General features: G+C 47.4%; 9 protein-coding genes across 9 annotated transcripts; 6 read left to right on the forward strand and 3 right to left on the reverse strand.

The window, feature by feature from the left end:
- Positions 1–3,091: 3,091 nt before the first annotated feature.
- LACBIDRAFT_312253 (uncharacterized protein) lies at positions 3,092–4,010 on the reverse strand (the record flags this gene model as incomplete). Its single annotated transcript, XM_001888029.1, has 5 exons — positions 3,092–3,157; positions 3,208–3,294; positions 3,352–3,585; positions 3,636–3,731; positions 3,783–4,010. The coding sequence occupies 5 exons, from the start codon at positions 4,008–4,010 to the stop codon at positions 3,092–3,094; spliced, it is 711 nt and encodes a 236-aa protein (XP_001888064.1).
- Positions 4,011–4,562: 552 nt separating this feature from the next.
- On the forward strand, positions 4,563–4,925 carry LACBIDRAFT_312254 (uncharacterized protein; the record flags this gene model as incomplete). The annotated part of the gene is made up of 2 exons (XM_001887982.1): positions 4,563–4,760; positions 4,812–4,925. The coding sequence occupies 2 exons, from the start codon at positions 4,563–4,565 to the stop codon at positions 4,923–4,925; spliced, it is 312 nt and encodes a 103-aa protein (XP_001888017.1).
- Positions 4,926–5,194: 269 nt separating this feature from the next.
- LACBIDRAFT_312255 (uncharacterized protein) lies at positions 5,195–5,550 on the forward strand (the record flags this gene model as incomplete). The annotated part of the gene is made up of 2 exons (XM_001887983.1): positions 5,195–5,265; positions 5,319–5,550. The coding sequence occupies 2 exons, from the start codon at positions 5,195–5,197 to the stop codon at positions 5,548–5,550; spliced, it is 303 nt and encodes a 100-aa protein (XP_001888018.1).
- Positions 5,551–7,217: 1,667 nt separating this feature from the next.
- Positions 7,218–9,258, reverse strand: LACBIDRAFT_191903 (manganese peroxidase; the record flags this gene model as incomplete). The annotated part of the gene is made up of 16 exons (XM_001888030.1): positions 7,218–7,436; positions 7,492–7,569; positions 7,632–7,762; positions 7,818–7,897; positions 7,955–8,005; positions 8,065–8,079; positions 8,136–8,161; positions 8,212–8,226; positions 8,282–8,376; positions 8,432–8,553; positions 8,604–8,669; positions 8,721–8,733; positions 8,796–8,858; positions 8,908–8,962; positions 9,010–9,074; positions 9,132–9,258. 16 exons carry the CDS (start codon positions 9,256–9,258, stop codon positions 7,401–7,403), a joined length of 1,038 nt encoding a protein of 345 aa, XP_001888065.1. The 3' UTR covers positions 7,218–7,400.
- A 1,240-nt stretch (positions 9,259–10,498) lies between these two features.
- On the forward strand, positions 10,499–11,076 carry LACBIDRAFT_312257 (uncharacterized protein; the record flags this gene model as incomplete). The annotated part of the gene is made up of 1 exon (XM_001887984.1): positions 10,499–11,076. Exon 1 carries the CDS (start codon positions 10,522–10,524, stop codon positions 11,074–11,076), a length of 555 nt encoding a protein of 184 aa, XP_001888019.1. The 5' UTR covers positions 10,499–10,521.
- An 882-nt stretch (positions 11,077–11,958) lies between these two features.
- On the forward strand, positions 11,959–13,431 carry LACBIDRAFT_312258 (uncharacterized protein). Its single transcript, XM_001887985.1, has 9 exons — positions 11,959–12,102; positions 12,151–12,220; positions 12,273–12,338; positions 12,396–12,526; positions 12,575–12,740; positions 12,805–12,932; positions 12,985–13,054; positions 13,109–13,136; positions 13,190–13,431. Exons 1-9 carry the CDS (start codon positions 12,015–12,017, stop codon positions 13,370–13,372), a joined length of 930 nt encoding a protein of 309 aa, XP_001888020.1. The 5' UTR covers positions 11,959–12,014; the 3' UTR covers positions 13,373–13,431.
- A 768-nt stretch (positions 13,432–14,199) lies between these two features.
- Positions 14,200–15,625, reverse strand: LACBIDRAFT_312259 (uncharacterized protein; the record flags this gene model as incomplete). The annotated part of the gene is made up of 7 exons (XM_001888031.1): positions 14,200–14,548; positions 14,607–14,647; positions 14,696–14,763; positions 14,820–14,839; positions 14,902–15,158; positions 15,216–15,362; positions 15,419–15,625. The coding sequence occupies 7 exons, from the start codon at positions 15,623–15,625 to the stop codon at positions 14,200–14,202; spliced, it is 1,089 nt and encodes a 362-aa protein (XP_001888066.1).
- Positions 15,626–17,229: 1,604 nt separating this feature from the next.
- Positions 17,230–18,590, forward strand: LACBIDRAFT_254717 (uncharacterized protein; the record flags this gene model as incomplete). The annotated part of the gene is made up of 4 exons (XM_001887986.1): positions 17,230–17,637; positions 17,756–17,798; positions 18,015–18,191; positions 18,283–18,590. 4 exons carry the CDS (start codon positions 17,230–17,232, stop codon positions 18,588–18,590), a joined length of 936 nt encoding a protein of 311 aa, XP_001888021.1.
- A 1,161-nt stretch (positions 18,591–19,751) lies between these two features.
- On the forward strand, positions 19,752–21,388 carry LACBIDRAFT_239957 (uncharacterized protein; the record flags this gene model as incomplete). Its single annotated transcript, XM_001887987.1, has 5 exons — positions 19,752–19,847; positions 19,903–20,029; positions 20,082–20,438; positions 20,490–21,199; positions 21,251–21,388. 5 exons carry the CDS (start codon positions 19,752–19,754, stop codon positions 21,386–21,388), a joined length of 1,428 nt encoding a protein of 475 aa, XP_001888022.1.
- Between the last annotated feature and the right edge of the window lie 37 nt (positions 21,389–21,425).

The following is a 21,425-nucleotide window of genomic DNA, read 5'->3' on the forward strand; positions in this document are numbered from 1 at the left end:
CCTATAAAGTCAAAACCCACCAAAAACCCACCAAACCCCAGCCTGACCCCTGCCCATCACTACCCGCATAGGAATGTCTAATTCCCTCAAAATTCCCTGGCAATTAGTTAAATTTTGTTCCAATTCAGGAACAGGCTTTCAATGACATTAACTTGTCGCCTCATCTTTGTTGCTGTGGCAAAACAGGGTTGATCTTTATCTTCCTACTCTGGCATCAACATTTTCTTTTTATCAACCATTCCTGCGAAGATAATGAGCAAGAAAGTTTGAATTTTATTTAACTGATCATTTTTTCAACAAATGTGGAATAAAAAATTTGACATAGTTATTTACTATTTATCACCTCTTTACCTGGCGACGAAAGCTGTTTGCCCCTTGTGGTACAGACTGTAATTAAATGAATGGGTGCGTCGTACGAATAATAATTCAAAGTGTAAAAAAAATTAAATGACAAAAATTGGAGAAAAAAGCTCGCCGCAAGAAAGAAAAAAAGCAGAGGAGGAAGAGAATAAACACGAACGGGTGGACAAAACGACAGAAAGTGGAGAAATAATCGAGCAGCATGATATATCGATGATCATAGAAATGGGTCGGATGAATTTATGCGGACCAAGTGCTGACTCGAGAACCGCAGACCACGAGTTTCGCAGACACTCACGAGAAGGCAGATTCTGTTTCTATTTATCCGAATGGGCGGCCGTTTTCTAGACCTCCTAAGCTGGAGGTAACGACGGCCTTGCCGACGTTGCGATCCGTCGCATTCACGTCCAGTATGCTGAAGTATATAAGGCACCAGATGTCTGGAGAATAATCATTCAAAAATTCGCTCTCAACAAAGCTTGTTGAACTCGACTGAGTGCCCATCTCAGTAGTCCTCTGTTGAATCAACTCGAGCTGATTTTTTCGAAGTTAGCATTGCAATGAAATTCTCTATGGCACTCAGCATGTTTTTGTCATCTGCGTTCATCCAGACGGCAGTGGGGTTGCAATGCAGCTCCGAATGTGCAGCTTGCTGGCGAGACAATAACTCAAACGGGGCCGACATCAAAATTCGTTGTGGAGGAAACTTGGGGGAAGGTCAATGCGGCGACAGTTGCCCCAGTGGCTACAACGGTATACACTGTGCCGATAATTCCCGTTGCGTGTGAGTGGAAAAAGCTGCCTAAAAAGCCAATAATAATAACGAACTCACCAATTTTGAATAGATGCGAGGATGGTACTAATTGTGATAATTTGGGCCCATGTCAATGTCCAACCCAGCATTTTGATGGCGACGGGCGAACCGTTGGGTACACAACATGTGGAGAGATCAATGCAGATGGATCGTGCACTTGATGTTGGAGAACAATCTTCAAATAATTTGTTGTGGGTAGCAAGTCGGTAGTCTGCTGTGGACACTTAACGTTGACTCGGTTTGCGAAAAAAACTGCAACATATGTAATAGCAAAAATGAAGAGAAAGAGCATCATAGTCTATGATATCATTGAGAAAGTATACAGTTTTAAAACAAAAGTCCACCTTGTTACAGTGGTGTTGCACAATCCTTGGTAAGTGTGATGACCAGTGACATGCCGTGACATAGCGTCACAGGGCCAATTTCTTGAGACATGGACTTTGTACCTTCCACAACACCAATCCAATATATTTTTTGCAGTGGGTTTGAGGGAATGATGTGATTGAATCCACTGAGAGAGTTTTCCATGTAGAAATTGTATTTATTGCTCCAAAAATGCGAAATCAGCTTGTTTTCCCTGCCAAATTTGGCACTCTGGAGAGATTGGACTATAACTTTCCAACCACAACACGTATGAACATGGTTTGTAGGAGGATATTACTTAGAATTTGAATTCCAATCGATCTACGGATCCAGAATTTTTATTTGTGGCCCCTATGTCGAGATCACCCCTAAGAATGAGCACTTTAACATAGTTATGGGGTAGTAATTAAAATTATGGACCCGTAGGATTGAAGCCACATACTAATCGGTTATTTAGTCTCTGCAAATCTAAGCCAAAATCCTATCCATTGTAACGCTGATAGCTCGAGTAGGCAACATTGGGCTAATAGGTGCTGTATAGCCACCAAAATCAGACACATTGTAGATTTTTATACAATTGAATAGAGACTATCTATACAATTCTGGCGCATTTTTTTCTTGTAAATCAGTGGAGATTTGACTGAGCTACATCATTTACAACTTTGAGCTTGTCGGAGAAGCATCACCAGTCTGCCAAATTGGGAAGGTGCCTGTTTTGGCCACTACTTATAGATGGCCCAAACTTGTAAATGGTGTAGCTCAGTCAAATCTCCACCGATTTACAAGAAAAAAAATGCGCCAGAATTGTATAGATAGTCTCTATTCAATTGTATAAAAATCTACAATGTGTCTGATTTTGGTGGCTATACAGCACCTATTAGCCCAATGTTGCCTACTCGAGCTATCAGCGTTACAATGGATAGGATTTTGGCTTAGATTTGCAGAGACTAAATAACCGATTAGTATGTGGCTTCAATCCTACGGGTCCATAACTTTAATTACTACCCCATAACTATGTTAAAGTGCTCATTCTTAGGGGTGATCTCAACATAGGGGCCACAAATAAAAATTCTGGATCCGTAGATCGATTGGAATTCAAATTCTAAGTAATATCCTCCTACAAACCATGTTCATACGTGTTGTGGTTGGAAAGTTATAGTCCAATCTCTCCAGAGTGCCAAATTTGGCAGGGAAAACAAGCTGATTTCGCATTTTTGGAGCAATAAATACAATTTCTACATGGAAAACTCTCTCAGTGGATTCAATCACATCATTCCCTCAAACCCACTGCAAAAAATATATTGGATTGGTGTTGTGGAAGGTACAAAGTCCATGTCTCAAGAAATTGGCCCTGTGACGCTATGTCACGGCATGTCACTGGTCATCACACTTACCAAGGATTGTGCAACACCAGTTACAGGGGAAAAAGTAAAAGTCGATAGCGTCCGAGGATAAAGTACAAGGACAACGATACCACTTATGTACAATTTCTCGGTTCTATTGATCTGTCCATGATGTCCAAAGTTAAAATTACGCGTTAGTTAAGCGAAACAATCAGACAGTGTCAGTAGGTGCTGGACCATCTGAGGGCCAGATGGAGGAAGGCAAGGCGGTCGGGCACTGAAGATACAAGTAAGAAAATTTCAAGAAATCGTAAAGTTTCCCCTTACCCCTTGTGGAATCGGTCCAGCCGAAGAGTTGTATGCTGGTAAATCGGTGGGTGCTGGTACTGCGAAATTCTGAAAGTGAGAAGGGCACTGATGAAAAGAGAGTTAATAAATATCATGGCAAACAAGATTTAACTTGGTACTTACCGCCGATGGAACGCCACCATCAGAGAATGACGGTGGAGGGTTATATGATTCAGTTGGCATCCTCCCATTGTCCGTCGGTGTTGGAACATCGGTCGCGTTTGTCGGAGAAAAGTCGTGGTGGTCGGAGAAGGAGTCTGGCTGGCCTTCGTGTCCCTCATGAGATTTTGAATCATGTGAGTGGTCAGATGGTGCTGATCCATTGTTGGGGGCTCCAGAAGGGAAGGCCGATGTGTTCTAAAGCTTCAGTTAAGAAAGAATCCTTACTCTGTATAAAATTTGCGTACGGCTGGCGGATTGTCAGATTGCGAGTACGAGGGAGAGAATTTGTGCTTCGGGAGATCAGTTGGTGCCGGACTATCGCCAGGGAAATCGGAAGGGCGCTGGAAATAGAGATGAGACACATTTTGAGTCAATTCTTGAAGCTTTCGTACCGAGTGTGGCATATGGGAGAAAGAGGGCATGTATCCAAGGGTAGAGTTAGGCGGATTCCCGTCTTGCGGAGAGTCAGTTGGTGCTGATGTAGCTCCCGATGGAGACAATGAAGATGGGTAGATCGTAGAGCTCCCGAAAAGGTTATTTGCAGGTATAACGGCAGCTTGGGCAAGTTGGGCAGCGAGCAAGGCCAAGGCGAAGAGAGCGCAGAAGCGAGTACTGGCCATTCTACTGAGTCTATGAGACGAGTAGCTGTTTCAGCTGATGAATGGGTCTGAAGCAAACGATCTTTTTATACGGTGAGCATCATAGTGCAGGTGTTGCCCCAAGTCCTGCTGCGCTGCCGAAGGACCGTCGATTTTTTGTTGTTCTCGACCCGCGACATCGCACAACGGTGTGGCACCTCCAAACTTTTGTACTGCGGTTCGATGACGAAGGGTAGTACGTGCGATGGTAAGAATAGAAATAGGAACCAACGGGGAAAAGTCACAGGAAATGCAGTGATTCGGCAGAAATGAAACGGGCATGGAAAGCCGTGAGATAAATTAGTTCCTTGTTGTTTACTTTTTGAGGCGGGTTTCTCGACGACATCCAAGCTGCGGAAGAGAAATGAAATCCACAGTTCGCCGGCCTTTTGCAGGTTGGGTCAATAGCACAAGCAGCTTCATGAGGTCGCACAACGTTAACGCAGAGCGCAACATGTGTAAATTGTGGGAAACAGCTTCAAAATTGAATTCAATTGCTGACTAAACCCATCTTGTTTCCCACTATCGTGCGCGATGGCGGACAGCCTCTCCGCCGAATGCACGCCCCTCAAGGAGAAGTACGATACGTGCTTCAACGCCTGGTTCGAAGGCTACTTGGAACCAGCAGTCGCAGCCTCATCTTCGGAGCGCGGGGCGTACTCAAAGAAAAAAGCTGATGAATTCCAGGCGAAGTGCGGGAAGGTGTGGGAGCAGTACAAGGAGTGCATTCAGGTGCGTTCTCGAGCCTATGTGGGTGGTCGATATGCTGATTGGTAGGCTCAGAGGGCCGTGAAGGAGAAAGGCCTGGACAAGCTCTTGCAACAAGCACGCGAGGAGAACCCCTTGACGATGCCACCTCCGCCTCCCATTGTCAAACCGCTCAAGAAGAATTCGTGACAATCTAGGTTAGCATGGGTGGACTTGACGCTTTTAACCAAAGATGTGGATGTTTTGAGTGCGTTTGGCTTGATTCTTTCCGATGACGCGTCACTGAACCACGTAGGTTTGTTTCATATATCCAATAGAACGCCAATCTATACACAATGTCGTAATTCAACCCCTTCTCACCTTATTGTCTGAGCTACCCCGTCTCGGAAAGCAGGCACCACTCCCTCTCACATGCAAATTTTACCTTTTTGAACATGAACTACGATCACCTTTGACGCATGGGGAGAGTCACTCGTCGGATATCCGGCGGTTCATTATGGTCTCGTCAATGTGCCCCACCTTGCTCGGCGTAAGTGTCATCCCAATTTTAGATGAATGGCTCATCAAGACCTTGACAATCAGTGCTCGGAAGTTGACTTATTTCGCGACCTCAGTTTATGGGACTCGCTCTTGTTCGTGTTGGTCTCGGATACCTTGTTTCATGTACTTCCACACCCCTACGACACGGGTATTTTTCACGCAGTCTATACGACTAGTGCATCAGCTCATCGCAGCTCGCCACAATGACGCAAACGGGTTTAGGGTAGACCCGAGTTTGTACCCGACTGATGTGGGTACCACGCCATGCTCATAGTTCCAACATTACTCGGTTTTCAACTTGAAATTTACTGGCCCCTTACGCAGAAATCGCGCCAAGAAGGGACAGCAAGACGCAACCAAATCAAGATGTGGCAAGTTCACTGCCAAGTTGTCTTTGCTGATCAAGCTCAATGCCCGACTGAAAACAGTCGAAAAACTTATTAGCAACAGGAGCGCGTTTCTTTCGCCATCTGACACCGGCGGCATGCAAGGATTCAGGACTTGACTCGAGTCTGAGTACCGTGCCTAAATCAATCGCCGGCTATGATTAATAGCAGCTCAAAAAGTTGACGCTTTAAATCTTCGTGAAGGTCCCAGAGAGGCGCAAAGGCAAATCCGGGATGGCACAGCACGTTCATCACTTTTCCATAATCTTCTACAACCCAGTAAGTCGATAACCAGTGGGGGTGAAAACCGAAATCAAAGACTGAAATATGATGTTACCATGCTCATCGACGACAACGACCTCTGGCTTACATCGAGGGTCGCCACCAGAGAAGGTATCTAACCGAGTCGGGAAAGCGCGATCGATTTACGTTACGGGCAGGGTTGTCGTGGAAGATAGAAATTCGTCGTCTCGCTTTGACGCGTTTCACATATTCGAGGATGGGAATCGCATCTTATGGTTCAAGTGCTCTATGGGCGCACTACATAAGGCCTGCAATAAGGAAAGGAATGACAAAGAACATGGTTTTACCCATGCTCGGAGGCCTAGGGAAACGATAATGGTGACCATCAATTCCAAAGATGTGTACAAAAGAGGAGAGGCGATGAGAGTCATAGATCTGAAGGTGATTCATCAGCTGAGAGCAACGAACTTAGTCCCGTCTTACTTACGAACACTTGAACAGTGCGACCAGCGGTAGAGATTGTCCGCCGATTCGTGGTCTCCCCAGCTCGCTTGCCAAGGAATCTCGTAGGCGATGGGTAAGCTGACATTCGAAATTGAGCTGACTAGCAACGGAATTGATTGGTTTCAAGAACTTGTCGTTACCTTCGTGTGTGGCATATGACCCAGCGTCATCCCACGACCGACGAAGCCGAGTGTGGCCTCCTCGTTGAGATCGTTAGGGGCTGTGAATATGGACGCCGTGGGATCTAGGTGGTTAGTAAGGTGGATGGGTATTCATCAACGGTGTGTGAATTCGTGTGGAACTCTCCTGATGCCGAGCTGAGTGGTTTCCAGAAATCATGCAGGTGAGAAATCGCACCTCGTGGAGGACTCAGAAGTGTTCTGCTCAAACTGTACTAATCGCCTTCACCTCCGCCGCTTCCTACTTTGATTCGCAATCGTATATGTCGTGTCGTTATAAAACGCGTGAAGAACGGTGAGAACCTTGTGATGACGCGCTCGTCTCTGGCGAGGATAACGCGATGGTAAGGTAATTCAACAGGCATTCTTCGATTGATTTGAGGAGCCCTGCTTGTTCCCTAGTGGTCCGTAGCATTTGGGACAGGGACATGACCGTGGTTCGCGGCTTGCAACCCCGGAAGCCAAGTCTGAGCGGAGAGTTCAAGCAGAGTTGAGAGTTGATGTAAAACACTTCGCCCCGCACGTGTACGTGATTTGAACACACCACCGTTTTTCTTCCTTCGAATTCCTTCAGCCTTATCGCATTGTACTTGCCTGTAGACATTTCCACCTCTTATCAGACCAAAAGTCCGAAATTTACAACATAAAATTCAAAACACCCTACAAATCGCAAATGCTACATAAGCTAAACCTGTCCGTATACATAGCGCAACGAACTACAAGAGAAAAACGAGTCCTTTGTAAAATGTTCGTGTGTGGAAAAATATCCTTTTAGTATTTTGTGGACAGAAAAAGTGACCTTCAAGCAGCCCTCAGCGGCCGACGGATGGGAACTTAAACTCAGTGCACTACAGCCATGTTAGAAAAATATGATGGGTCCTAAATATCATGAATATATCATACCTTCTGCTCGATATTAGCTTGAGAGAATGAGCTTGGGTACTTGATTGGACCAGCGAAGGGTTTGGGCACGGGTATGACCTGGGTGAAATAAGAGTTGTTGATCAGGACAATTGCTCAATGTTCCTTCAAATAGGACGTACATCGGAGCAATCAATGAGTTTACTTGTATCTTGACCCAGGACTTGGAGTTTGGCCATGGCAGCCTTGAATTGGGTCATCATCCGCGCCTGGTTGTTAATCATTGACTGCCATGAGCATGCAGTTCTGTGATCTATTTCCGAAGGTTGAAGCCCGGATACTTCGCAAGAAAAACTCAAAGGACGAACCGCGTGCGATGGCTGAATCACTTTGGAGGCGCATTTCTGCTGTAGTGAAAGATTGAACTTCACCACTGTTGGCGCCGGAACTAGGGAAGATATATAGAGTTAGAAACTGTACGGATGTCTGTCAAATAACCACCTACCCTGGGAATACAGTTCCCTTCAGGAGGACTTCAAGGAATAGCTGGGAGTCGCTAATTACGAACTTATGTTTGAACATACAATGGTCGAAAATTGGATGTCGGATACTCACAAAGTCGTCGAAGTTCTATTATTCGACGCATAAGTGGAACTCGGACTGAGTTGATGTGGGGAATGACTCACGAATCTAACGGAATTCCGGCAACAGTCTAGAAAGGGAATGAGTGATAAATCGTGCAGATACAACAGGGTGACGCACTGGGTCAATGTCAACCTAACAAAAAGAAACTTCAATAATTTGCTCCTAGACAAAAAAGCAAAAGACGTACAACGTTCGCGATGCTATGAGACGCGAGGAGAGCCACAAGTTCCGCCGGGCTAAATCCCGCATCAGCCATGCGAGCAAGCATGGAATCAACGCTATCTAGATACGACAGTTTTAGTACGACGAGACACAGAGGTCAATATCAAGGAGTTACCGGTGGGTTTCGGTACGGTGTTGTCAGGAGCAGGTGCCACGGGTGGAGGACGGCCAAACATATACTGGAGTCTAGGTGCGCCTGGGCAATTTGCGGTACCAACCGCGGCGGCAAGGTGCAAGCTTTAGATAAAATAGTAAGGTAATGCTCATACTGGAACGGCTTCACTCACAAATCTCCGGCACTCAGTCCGGTAGTTTGGAAGACTGGCCATTGATCAGCGGTGATATCGTCGATCCTTTGGATTGGTGTCAGAGATAAAATGAAATTTTGGGGATTGAATAGTTACCCCACGTTGGCATCTGAAATCATTGTCACGACATCAGGGGACGTCAATATACAGGTCGAAACCAAAAATAATCACCGTAGGCCAACTCGGTGGTATTGAAGATCAGAATTGAACCGTCTGCGCCGCCGCCTTTGCCACCTGACCACAAATAATTAGTAGGTAGTTACAAACATTGTTGGTTAGCTACCGTGGATGGAGAACCCAATGGCGTCGTGGAACGACAGTCGAAGAGCTGTGTGCGCCTGGCAGGGTGATGAGGACAGGGAGAGTGGATGAGGAAAATTCGTACCCCAAACCCACACGCTCCACCGCCATGAAGGTTCTGTTGGATATTATCAACAATAGGGAAGAGTGCTGGTGACCATTCAAGTCAGTATTCGAAGAGAAAGGGGCACATTTTAGATGACTCACGGCAGCATGCCTTGTTCGATGTAACGTGCCCAGTGCTACAGGTTACTTGGTTGGAAAGACCAGCGGCGTTGGCGATTTGAGCGCCAAATAAAAGAGTAATGAGCGTGGAGAAAAGAGCGACAGCCATTTGGGGGCCGGATTGGGGAAAAACGTGAAAAGGGTGGAGGATACACCAAAAGAAGTCGACAATCCCTTTTATAAAGAATAAGGAAGCGGTAGGGACACCCCGGCCGGCAAAACACTGGCGAAAATGAGTTCAAGCGCTTCGACAGATCCTGTAAACAGCGATGATGAGAATATAGGACATGGATAATCCGAACCTTCGTGGCGTTTCAATTGTAGGCAACCATCAAAAAAAGTTGTAGACCGCTGGAGTGATCATCAGGCTCAACGAAATTCTGCGCAAGTATTTGCCACGATTACTACCGGACTGCTTTTGAATAACAAAATGCCAAGTTGCTCGAAACGGAGGGTGAATTCGAGGGGACAGCTGCGAGCAAGAAACGTTTCAATGACGGATATTTAGAAGTAATGCGATGATAATAAACCCGAAATCGACAGCATAGACCAGAACATGAGAATAAGATCCTGGTTCGAGTCGTGCGAAGAGTCCTCCACAGCGAATCAACGGACGACCATTTGAAGGAGATCCCGAATACCGTGGGAATCAGAAAAGAACTCAAGTCGACTCGAGGCGGAGCGGAGCGGAAAAAGAACCCGCTCGGGGCGCGAGTTGAGGATTATTTATAGCCAAATTTGCTCGTGAGCTGTCGGGAGGCCGCTCAGGGGGTTGCCGAAGAAGCAAAACCGTGAGCCGCTACGTTTTTTTCCCCCTTCACAAAGGCCGAATAGATGCCATTCAGTCAGCAGCTTCCTTGTAGGGGTGATTCAGTATCTCTCGGAAAGCTCTGAGATTCCAGTGATCGACAAGGATGATTATGTGTTGTTTAATGCAGACGTTGAATGGGTATTTGAGGAAGATAGGTCATGGCAACGCACAGCAACAGGAAGCTGGAGAATGCGGGAAATGGGCGACAAGGAAGGGATGTTGCGGCCAGAAGGCTTCTCAACTTCACGTTACGGCTTGCCCTTCATTCCTGTACACACGGCGGCCTCAGCGTTCAGAGCGCATAAGATGCGTTGCGTCGTAAAGCCATCACCAGGGTAGGGAGTTCAAGTTGGTTTGACTGCTAAGTAGTATTATCAGCGACATCGTGGAAACGTGAAACTCACCCACGTAGTTGAGAGTTTCTATGGTGAGTTGATATGATGAGAGAGTTACATTATGTTTGCAATGGTTTTGAGATTACCGCCTTGCCAAACATGGCACATCTGTGGTCGCGTGCCGATATAATCAGTGGAGACATCTCTGTCTTCCCCACGACGACGAATGTCACTTTCAGAACAGCAAGTGGCGCAGGAAGCTGCGGCTGTCGATCTCGAGCTCGAAGAGACAGACTCTGGATCCGATGACGACGATCTTATCCCCAATCCCAACCACAACACAACCATCTCCGACCTCCCTATTCTGCGCCTAATTTCCTATGGGCACAGTCGCGGGCCTATCGTTCCAACTCCTGCAGTTGTCTTTGACATCCGAACTCTTCCTAACCCTCCCAAACACGTCCGATCTTCTCAGACTGGCCTTAACAAACCGCTCAGGGACTGGTTCTTTGCTGATAGCGATGTTCAGAAGCGCTTTGATGACGCGTGTGGCGTGATCGAGGAGAAATTGAAGCAAGTTGATACTGAGGAGGACGATGAGGTCGTGGTTGGAGTCTGTTGTCAGCTTGGCAAGCATCGCAGCGTTGCATTCGTTGAAGAGCTCGGAAAGAGGAAATGGGAGGGTTGGCAGGCGGTAGTCGAGCATCGGGATGTTCATATCAAGCGCTCTGGTTCTGAGAGGAATAGGCGGGGACAAGTGGCGCCTGGGGATGATGATTGACCTGATGTTGGTTCGTTTGTTGCCTTCGTCTTTTTTTTGGCGTACGTCAGACCCACCTTTTCCCTAGGCTTCTCTGCTCTTCTGTGTATACCATGTATTTGTTCAACTATCCTCGTGAAATGCAAGTCTATGAAACATGTTGATTTTGAGAACATCGCATTTGCCTCATTCTGGAGAAATCGGCGGATCAAGGACTGCGCCGCCAATACCGCACCTTGTGAGCGGTAAGGGCATCTGAATCCTCGCCTCTGTATTGTATCTAATTATCCTCCATCTGAAGCCTCCTTGGACGCGGTTTCATTTCAACAATTCTCCTCACGGAAGTCTAAGCGCTCATGCCTCCAAGTCGCGTCTTGGTCGCGTCCTCGAGCTGAGCATCAGACGAGATTCGAGAAATGGTTTCTCGATCGAAATTGATGGCTCGTGCGCGTGAGCGCTCACCTCGTGAATTTTCCCCTTTATTTCCTATGACTGAAGGTCAGATTTATCCCCGATGCCGCCGACACCCGCCGGTTCAACATCACGACCGAAGTATCCCACATGTCAGCTCATGTCAGCAACCAGCCCATTGCTTTACTCACAATAATTTCGCTGACCTCAACGGTCAACGCGTAATACGCGAGACCCTAGGGCACTTTTCAATCGTCCGATAACCTTTACTCACGTAGGGTCCACAGGTCTTGCATAGCAGGCACCTTTTCAGTAGTGATCATGGCGAACCCGTGCCTGCGGCCTTTGCCGGCGACATCGTCCCTTGAGCGTTACTATAGGTGGTTAGTATGAACGCCCACTGATCGCCGTTAATATATAATAATTGATTGAGTTCTTGACGTTCAAAATACAGTAACGCACCTGACTTTGCTCCCTGTCGCTTCTCTGGATCTCCCCTCATCATACGCGACGACGACCTCTAGGTCGACGTCTTTGCGCCAACTTGAATGCGCAAACCCTCAGGTTTTCCATTCGACCTTGACAACCCCTTCTCCCAGCTCCCATCAACCTTACTGGCTCATCAGTACTCCTCTGGTCAGTTTGGTGCATCGATTGACTAACCACCGAAGCTGACAAGACCAGTGGCGGCGTTGACCCTCTTATGCTGGGAGTACTTTCTGACTTGCTCTCAAGAGTATCATCACATCTGGAGGTACGTACTCATGTTCACTTCTCTGAGCCACTCTTCACCGGCTCTTTCTTAGCTTTCCGTTTAATCAAGTAAAGGGCGCTTATCTGTTCGCGCGCTACTATGGGATATTATCACAAGTGTGAGCTCTATCTTCGATTTCTTTTTGCAATTCGTTGATCTTGTTCATCATCGACAGGGTGAACGTGTACCTCTTCTTGAACTTTCGTGTCCCAGTGCAGATGCACGCATGTCGATCATGGCATACGTTCCTCTTTGTCTCTTCGGCCTCCCTCCAAGCTATATTAGATTACATTTTAATTTTAAGAGGTAAGCATCTTTTATATATTCCGTATAAGCATGCTCAAAGACGCTTAGTTTACGCTTTGTGCAATCAATCGAAAAGAGTCGGCGCTTATTTGATGATTCTATTCCTGACTCAAGCTTCTCTCACCATCGCGCACGGGAAACAAGGGTCACAGGAGATTTTTTTCGATGAAGCATGTAATTGGGTTCGAGCACCTGTTGAAGTGATCTACCTAACGTCTGTCCCTTCCCGTTCCGCTTGACTGAGTGATACCTGACAACCTTGATCTTAACCTTTCCAGCGCTATAATTTGCGTCCTACATATCAGCCTGTGGTACCTGTCTATCACGAGGCTAAACAATGGCCCTATCCATCCCTTGTTGCGGCTTGTGATACGCGATGGGTCCATTGTGTTGGTTACGATTTGTGGTTAGTGAATCAACTTCTAATCCATTCATTGCCGCCTCACGATGTATCTAAGCCATTGTGCTCTGTGCAACCCCATTTGCGTTCCTCACTAAGGAAGCCATCCCCAGCATGCCGCTTCTCATGTACGTACCACCAAATTGACCGACCTGCGTACCTGCGATCTAATAACCCCGCAGTTGGCCTCATACGTTTTTCAGCGTTGTGGTAAGCCATTTTTTGATTGGACGTCGACTCGTCTCAAGGCTGCTTTTTTGTAGACTTGCCGGATCATCATGAACATGCAGTCTTTGCGTATTGACGAGCCCGTACGTAGCGCACACCGGTCGAACTTCATCCTTACGTCCTTCTTCAACATGTCTCAACGTGAGAGTGGGTTGGACGAGTATGACTGCGCTCCGTCTTCGAGCTCCGGGAGCTTGCCGCGTATTCCAAACGCTTAATTCCTACGATTGTTCTTAATATAGACGTCGGAAATCATACAAGACATGCCATGCTTTCTAGTTCATTTCGTCCAGCCAACTCAAGTACAAGAAAAAGGCTACTCGAGAGTTGCGTACCTCAGAATGCTGCGTGAGCCCCCATCTCAAGACTTCCACTGACTTTGAGCATACGACAAACGACATTGATGTCGAACGATCTTCCGCACTCAGGACTCTCTCTCATGTTTGCCCCCATTGGCAAGTGATTAATTTCGATGGCGCATTACTCTACCTTCTTGCCCCCGAGTCTAATCCAGCTTCGGCAAATGAAATTCTACGCCCGTCAAAAGTTTCTCTGTCAAATATCTGGACGGAATAGGGCTCGCAATTTGATGTCCGTCTTAGCCCACTCTGCCAATTTTCAGAGTCATCAGCTTGTACTCGACGACTCGTATGCAAGCGATGCACTGGGAGGTTGATGTTTATGAGAATCGTCGACTTGAAGGTCGGGAGTTTGGATTGTAAGAGCTTGAATCCTGCTGGCCGCCTTTCGATTTTAGACGTCCGGGTACATGACTTGTACATGACTGCAGTTATTTCCTATACTACGTCATTCCACATTGTTGAGGAGTTCGACCGACTTCAAATGTGGCTAGAGCTTTCCTCTGTCCGACAACAATAACCAACGGCGATCGGGGTTGTTCCGTCAACCAAGACGAAGCAGAAATGCCTTTCAACAATTCTTGGCCCCTCAATCCGACGATAAACGACATTGAAAAAGAATCTGACGCACAAATTATTGTTCAACCCCCGCTCAATCAGCGAGTACCCAACTACATGATCAAATATTATACGGCATGCATAGTGTGGGTATGCTGCACATTAATAGCCAACTGGCGCGACTTCCTCAAAGCCCCAACATAACCACTCTGATCGCCATTCGTTGAATCAGATGCTAAAGGGTTCATGACGTACGCCTTGCTATTAGAATCTCCAATACCCTCAAACACAACGCGGCTGGCGTTTACTGTAGAGGTGTTCAAGTTACTGTTTGTTCCCTCAAGCGCCCACCCAAGGCCTGCGCGCACATTAATCATCATGCATGTAATGCCTGAGACGGCGGGCCAGCAGTTCACGATGAGGAAGCATATGTTTTGGTGTGTTTGATATGTTACGAAGAAGACGAGTGCCCAAGCCCTGAGGTATATCGCGAAAATGAGCATCAGGAGTTAGAAAACAGAAAAGGAGGACGGACGTGTAGAAAGTGGCGCTTTCGACGACTATGGCAAGGACTCCCTATATGACGTTGAAGGTTCGCTGTGGTTAAAAAAGGAGGCCACGTACACCGAGACTTGGTCCACCATATTTCTGCGATCTCGAGTCGACCAACCACAACTTGTAAGCGATCATTGCTGTGGAGAACGGGTTATGCCTTGTTGTGTAACAACAAATGAGAGGACAGACGTACCAGAGCAATAAACGTTGGTGCTAACCAACCCACAGACGTGTGGTGAGCTGCTCAGTAAAGGAGAAGCAGTCGAATGACCTACCAGATGGTGAACACACAATCGGGAGTAGCCCATCTTGCTGCACTTGATTGGAAAATACCCGCTCCCGTTTCCAGCTGAGGAAATTCCTGAACTAGGCCAATTCCGCAAGCTGATTCGGGAAACGCAGAGGTTGATAAGCGACCCTCGTAATATCTATGAGTGGTAAGAGAGAACGCACTAAGAAGGCCCACGAGACCTAGGATAGGGAAGACGACCACGAGTTTCCTGTAGTTCCAAACGACCCACAATCTATATATCTTCACGAGATAAGTAAAGGAGACTGAGACTCAGGACGGTAGAGAAAAGTGTCTTACAATGAGAGCGTCCCCGATCACGGCTGCAGCGATAAAAAATCCCATCTCAGCAACGAATGTTGGTTGGCTCCATTCCAAGTAAAATATCAGGGGGCCTTCGGGAGAGTTCACAGCCTGAACGAGACGTGCGCCTTCAATGACCCAATGCTGAATGACAGAGAATGTCAGCCTCCAACCATGCAAGCCACGTTGCGCTCACTTACTACTGTGATGGCAACAAACATAGCGAGAGACCCGGCGATGAGAGGTGTGCACAGGATAGACCATATCGATGCGTGAGGAGAGGTCTTACGAGCCCTAGAAATAAGGAGGGCTGAGGATAGAACGAATAGTGTGAAGAATATGCCGTAGAGGGTGCCCTCGACGCATAATCCGGCAAGGTTGACAGTGAGGGGGTTGGCCTGGGGCATGTTGGGCGAATTTGAAGGTCGTGAACGACGCTAAGTATATGTATGCCGGTTGTTATTTCAACATTGAATCACGGAATCGTGGGCATTTGATTGATTAATTCAAAGTGGGCTCGGCTATGAAGAATTTGTAGGAGGTCTTGAGGAACGCTGCCGCAGGATGAGTTCCCGAGAAAATCGCGACTAACTTTGACATGAACTGCTCCACTGGTTTCCACCTCTCTCTGCACTTATGCATTCAAAACCAAGGGGAGCGTCATTCTTGATGACGGAGGTCGGGCTAGGTTGGGTGGGGATTTCAAAAATGCTTTATAGGGGTCACGTCCGCCGGCAGGAGACTTCATATCAGAATCGGCCTTGTGACCGTTGGTCGTCCAAGGTGCACGAAGAGCTAGTCGTCGTTCGGCTCGATAGTTGAAGTTGAATTTGGGCTTCTAGGTAAACGATGAAGGAAAGGCAAAGCTCGCAGTTTCATGCTGGTCGCATGCGGGCTGATTTCAACTTTTACTTTATGTAAGCAATTCAAAAGTCAACAACAATAAACAAGCATCGCCCGATTTAGACGCCATGCGCGTAACCAGCACTCAAGTAACCCCTGAGGCGGCAGGCCTGAGGCCTGAGTTAAAATGAAGGACGCTACAAAATTTATTTACACCAGGCTCAACGTTGGCTTCAAGTTGGCTTGAGATTTTGCATGTTGACACGTGCACCTGCATTTAGCACGTGATGGGAAATTTTACAATAATTTTCTCTCTTTCCTCTTGACCTTTTCCTTCTGCTTCAATGCGCTCTCACTGCCCCTTTTGACTGGTCTCGTGTATTGAAATTTAGCATCGGTTCATGCAGTTCATTTACGGAAAACCGAAGCTTTTCGACCCTACTAGGCTACATCCAATCCCCCTCACTTACACTTCGTTCATCCTTGAAACAAATTGTTGCTTCCTTATCCTCCAATGTTGGCTTCTACTGTCTTTTTTCACGCTAATACTTCAATGTATTATAGGTCGGTACCGGTCATTCATGGCCCTGGCGTTATCTGTGTCAGCGATCATCGATCATCGGTCACCATTTGGGTTTCGACGTCTTGCGTCTAATCACGCCACTCGGATTCGGTCATCAACAGATTATTCGGGGCTCGCCAATCACACATACAAATCATCAGGACATGCCCATATGTACGAATGGCTGGTCAATCGGTCATGACGGGGCGGATCAACGGACTCGGGGCCAGGTGTTCGGCTTCGCAGTCTCTGTACGACCGAGGGTGTATGTTTGTACTCTTCAAAAGTATCACCAAGGCAGCCCGGCCGAATCTAGCAGTGGTTGACTATCGTCCCCGAAGGGGGTTTGTACCCGAGGTGTGGAATCCTATCACCATCACTGCTATATAGATGCTTTCATGCCTCTTCTCCTCGAAGTTGTGGAACATTACGATGCCTACTCCGTTGACCGCCCAACCCCAGTCAAGTTTGGCTGCTGATGAGCCGTCTTTCAAAAATTTACAACCAGGATGTTTTCCCGCTTTACATCAGCTTTTCTCAAGCTCCTCTTCCAACATGGATCCCGAATGCTCCCGCCGGTTGACGTTCATCAGGCCTCAATCCCAAATGTCGCGTCCCCCTTTGCGTGAGACATCGAGCTACAATCAACTTCTGGGAAGAGGCACGCGCCACTCCCTTCCGCTCGCCTCAGTCGCACACAACCACATAGCTTCTTTCCATTCCCCGAAATTCCGCCCACAATATCGCCTCATTAAAGAATTCGTGGAGATATACCAGCTCGAGGATGAATTGGGTTCCGGCGGGTACGGGTTTGTGATGACTGCGCGCCATCGTGAGGAACGACGCGAAGTTGCGGTGAAATTTATCATCAAAAGTAAGGTTCCAGCCCGTTCATGGGTTCACGATGATATCATTGGGAAGCTACCAACGGAGGTTGTCGTTTTAAGCTTCGTTGACCACGAGAATATTGTGAAGTGTCTGGATATCTTCGAGGATTCTAAGTATATCTATCTTGTGAGCCCTTCGTTTCGATTGTGCATGTAACATTAAGCCTTTTTTCTTCAAGGTTCAGGAACTACATGGCTCACCTTGGACGGACGCCGAAATATTGCAAGTGGGCTGCGCACCTGAGAGCACCAATACGTCGCTATCAACGCCTCCCCTTTCCTATGCTGGTTCTGTGGATTCGCTTGACTCCATCCAACCGACTACTCCACATCGGTTGAGCTCAACCTATAATCAACCGAGTCAAGCGGATGAGTGTCACGAGGTGGAAGCGCCTTCTTATAAAGTCGGTATCCAAGAAAGCCCGAGTATACCACCCAAGGATAATCCACGGTTAATCTTTTCCCGCCGACCTTCGTACGACTTGTTCGAGTGCGTTACTCAAGCGCCTCATCAGAGATTCACGGAGTCGCAGGCTCGCGATGTCTTTTCTCAACTAGTAGATGCAGTCCAATATCTCGGTGATTTAGGAATAGCGCACCGGGATATCAAGGATGAAAACATAGTAATCGACAAGAACTTCAAGGCAACTTCCACTTTTATTTCGCCTATACTTCTATTTGGTGCTAAAACATCACCTTGAACAGATCAAGTTGATCGATTTTGGCAGCGCGACGATCAGCGATCCAAATGATTCACGTCCCCTCTACACAGAATTTTTCGGTACCCCACACTACGCGGCGTCCGAAATCTTGCGCAGGAAACCGTATCAAGCGGCGCCCGCCGAAATTTGGACGTTGGGAGTGTTGTTGTCATACTTACTTACGGGGGCGTCTCCATTTGCAAATGTGTGGGACGCGGTAGATGGGAGGATTTTTTTGTCGAGGAGTGCTGCGTCCTGCCCGTCAAAGGAGGCCGTGGATTTGATGAAGAGGTGCTTAGATCCAGATCCAGGGACCAGGGCGACTGTGGTGGAAGTTATAGAACATGTGTGGTTGAAGCGTCAGTCTGTTTCTGGCTGACGTTGGGATTATTTCTTGACGAACTTTTTCGGTAAGTGATTCCCGATTCCCTGTGAGGTTACCAGGAGCAACTAATTGTGATGAGTTCTAGTCCGTTTTAAGTGATAGATTGTTAGTCGCAATACATAGATGTCAGATACATTTAAAAGGCACGCGCTCGCATTCAATCCTTTTAGTCCTTCTCGCTCAACGCCCTCCGGCAGTAGAGGTTGAGGTATATATGGTTTCGCCCAGCCTGAGCGAGTGGGACACCCTGTGTACAAAATTGTTCCTTCATAATCGATCGCTCAGTTTACTGGGTTTGATCTTTTCCCTCCTCGTCCGCGCTCTCGTATACTCTAAATTTATTGAGTTAACAGATGATTCCCATTTTCCCGCCGTTGCTCCTCAGGTCAATGTTTGTTTGTGGAGCCAAAGAACATTACTCATTTTGTGCTGCTGGTTCGTAGCTTCGGTGCAAGATATGCGTTTTTTTTTTGTAGTTCTGTATGACTCAACACCTCTGCGAGCATTAAATTTTGTAAGAGATGGGTTCTGGAAATGCAAAAGGAGCGGACACTGACGAAAGGTTTCCAAAAATAAACCAGTGGAGTCACATATCACAGAACATGTATAGATGTGACGCGTGACAGATTCTCTATGCCAACTCGCTGCTCAGCTTCACTTTTCCGCTGGAAAGTTGCTGTAAAGATGACTTGAACCTGAAGGAATGGGTGAGTTGTATTCAAAATAGTTGTTATCATTCAACGTTCATGTTAAATTTACCATTTGTCATTCAGGCAACGTTCAGGCCAAGTTACACGTACCCGTGGTCTCGGTGATTGGCTGGTGTTTGCTCTAATCGAGTCAAAAGCGAATGCTTCTGCGATCGTCAATAATTAATCAGGCCCTGTGGACCAGGGTAGAGTGTGGCCGAAGCGCTGCTCCATCACTTTTTCGCAGACGGGGGGGAGAGACTCTCGACCGAAGCTCCATTGCAGACGCTATCTCAATCGGGAGCGGGCGTAGGAGAACATCCAAACGCCGTGGCCAAGGGTGCTTTCGCTGAGCAGAGGTTGATACCATCGAATTCGGTGGATATATAAGCTCCAACGGGAAGCCATTGATCCCCACTACCAAATCACACATTCCAGAGCTCCTTCTATCTTCGCGATTTCCAACATGACCATCCCAACTACCACTCCCGTCATCGATAACCAACTCCCCCGTCCGAAAGATGTCGGTATCCTTGCGATGGAAGTTTATTTCCCCCGTCGAGTAATCAAATTTTTCGTCTGGTGAACTTCGTGTATTAACGCAATGGTGCCTACAGTGCATTTCTGAAGCCGACCTCGAAATATTTGACGGCGTTCCCCAAGGGAAATACACCATTGGGCTAGGCCAAGAGTACATGGCGTGGCCAGATGATCGTGAAGACATCAATTCATTCGCTCTTAACGGTAAGCACAAAAGCCGTCACTATCGCTAGCATTCTCAACCTTCAATCTACAGCGGTCGCAGGATTACTGGAGAAATTCAATGTGGACCCTAAATCGATTGGCCGCCTCGACGTCGGCACCGAAACTATCATCGACAAATCCAAGTCTGTGAAAACGACTCTCATGGATCTTTTCGCAGAGTCTGGGAACTTTGATATTGAAGGTATCGATTCGAAGAATGCTTGCTATGGTGGTACTGCTGCGCTCTTTAACGCCATAAACTGGATCGAGTCGAGATCCTGGGATGGGCGGAACGCCATTGTCGTCGCTGGCGATATCGCCGTCTACGCTGAGGGTGCTGCTCGACCAGCTGGTGGTGCGGGCTGCGTTGCCATTCTCATTGGCCCTAATGCCCCTGTGGTATTCGAATGTTCGTCGACGTTCATCATATCCTCTTCTATCTCTAACCCATAGTTTTCAGCGATCCATGGAAACTACATGTGCAACACATACGACTTCTATAAACCAAACCTCTCCTCCGAATACCCTGTAGTCGACGGTCCTGTTTCCGTCGTTACATATGTTGCAGCCCTTGATGGCGCGTACACCTTCTTCCGCGAGAAATTAGCCAAAGCTGCCAAACGTGCCGCATTTCACGGTTCCAACTTGACTGCCGAATCGTCTTTCTCCCTCCAAAGTGTCGACTATGCCCTTTTCCACAGCCCATACGGCAAGCAAGCCGTCAAGGGCCATGCACGCATGCTGTTCAATGATTTCCTCGATAACCCCAAAGCACCCCACTTTGCCAATATCCCAAACGCAGATTCCTTCCTCGCTGCGACTCATGCTGAGTCACTCACAGATAAGAACGTTGAGAAGACATTCATCGCCGCGTCAAAAGCATCGTTCAAGCAGAAGACCGATCCCGGTATGTCCTGTTCACGGCGCCTTGGAAACACGTATACAGGGTCGCTGTACGGCTGCCTCGCCTCATTGCTGTCCAACGTCGAAACCACGCAGCTTCAAGGAAAGCGCGTGAGCTTGTTCTCATTTGGCAGCGGATTCGCGTCCAGCTTCTTCGCTCTCCGCATCAAGGGAGATACATCGGAGATCAGCCGGCAGATGAACCTCCTGGAACGGCTTTCAGAGATGAGTGTGGTTCCTCCTCAGGAGTTCATCAAGGCGTTGGAGGTTGGTAATTGAACCCCTTGATGCGATTCATTCGCTGATTTTTTTTATTAGCTACGGGAAAAGAATCACAATGCGGTTGATTACACGCCAGAGGGCCTGATCGAGAATATCTGGCCGGGTGCTTATTATCTTGATAGTGTTGATGCCAAGTACAGGCGGAAATACGTCAGGGCGCCTTTCGCGGCTTAGGCTTCGACATAGATTATAAGACATAGATGACCCGTTC

The sequence above is a fragment of the Laccaria bicolor genome, genomic scaffold (assembly GCF_000143565.1).
Source record: "Laccaria bicolor S238N-H82 LACBIscaffold_50 genomic scaffold, whole genome shotgun sequence".
Lineage (NCBI taxonomy): Eukaryota > Fungi > Basidiomycota > Agaricomycetes > Agaricales > Hydnangiaceae > Laccaria > Laccaria bicolor.

Excerpts from the sequence above, each read along its gene's own strand:
- LACBIDRAFT_312258 (XM_001887985.1), top strand. The coding sequence starts at position 12,015 with ATGCGCAAACCCTCAGGTTTTCCATTCGACCTTGACAACCCCTTCTCC. Across the intron at positions 12,103-12,150 it reads GGCTCATCAGTACTCCTCTG|TGGCGGCGTTGACCCTCTTA; the intron begins GTCAGTTTGGTG and ends TGACAAGACCAG. Across the intron at positions 12,221-12,272 it reads GAGTATCATCACATCTGGAG|CTTTCCGTTTAATCAAGTAA; the intron begins GTACGTACTCAT and ends GCTCTTTCTTAG.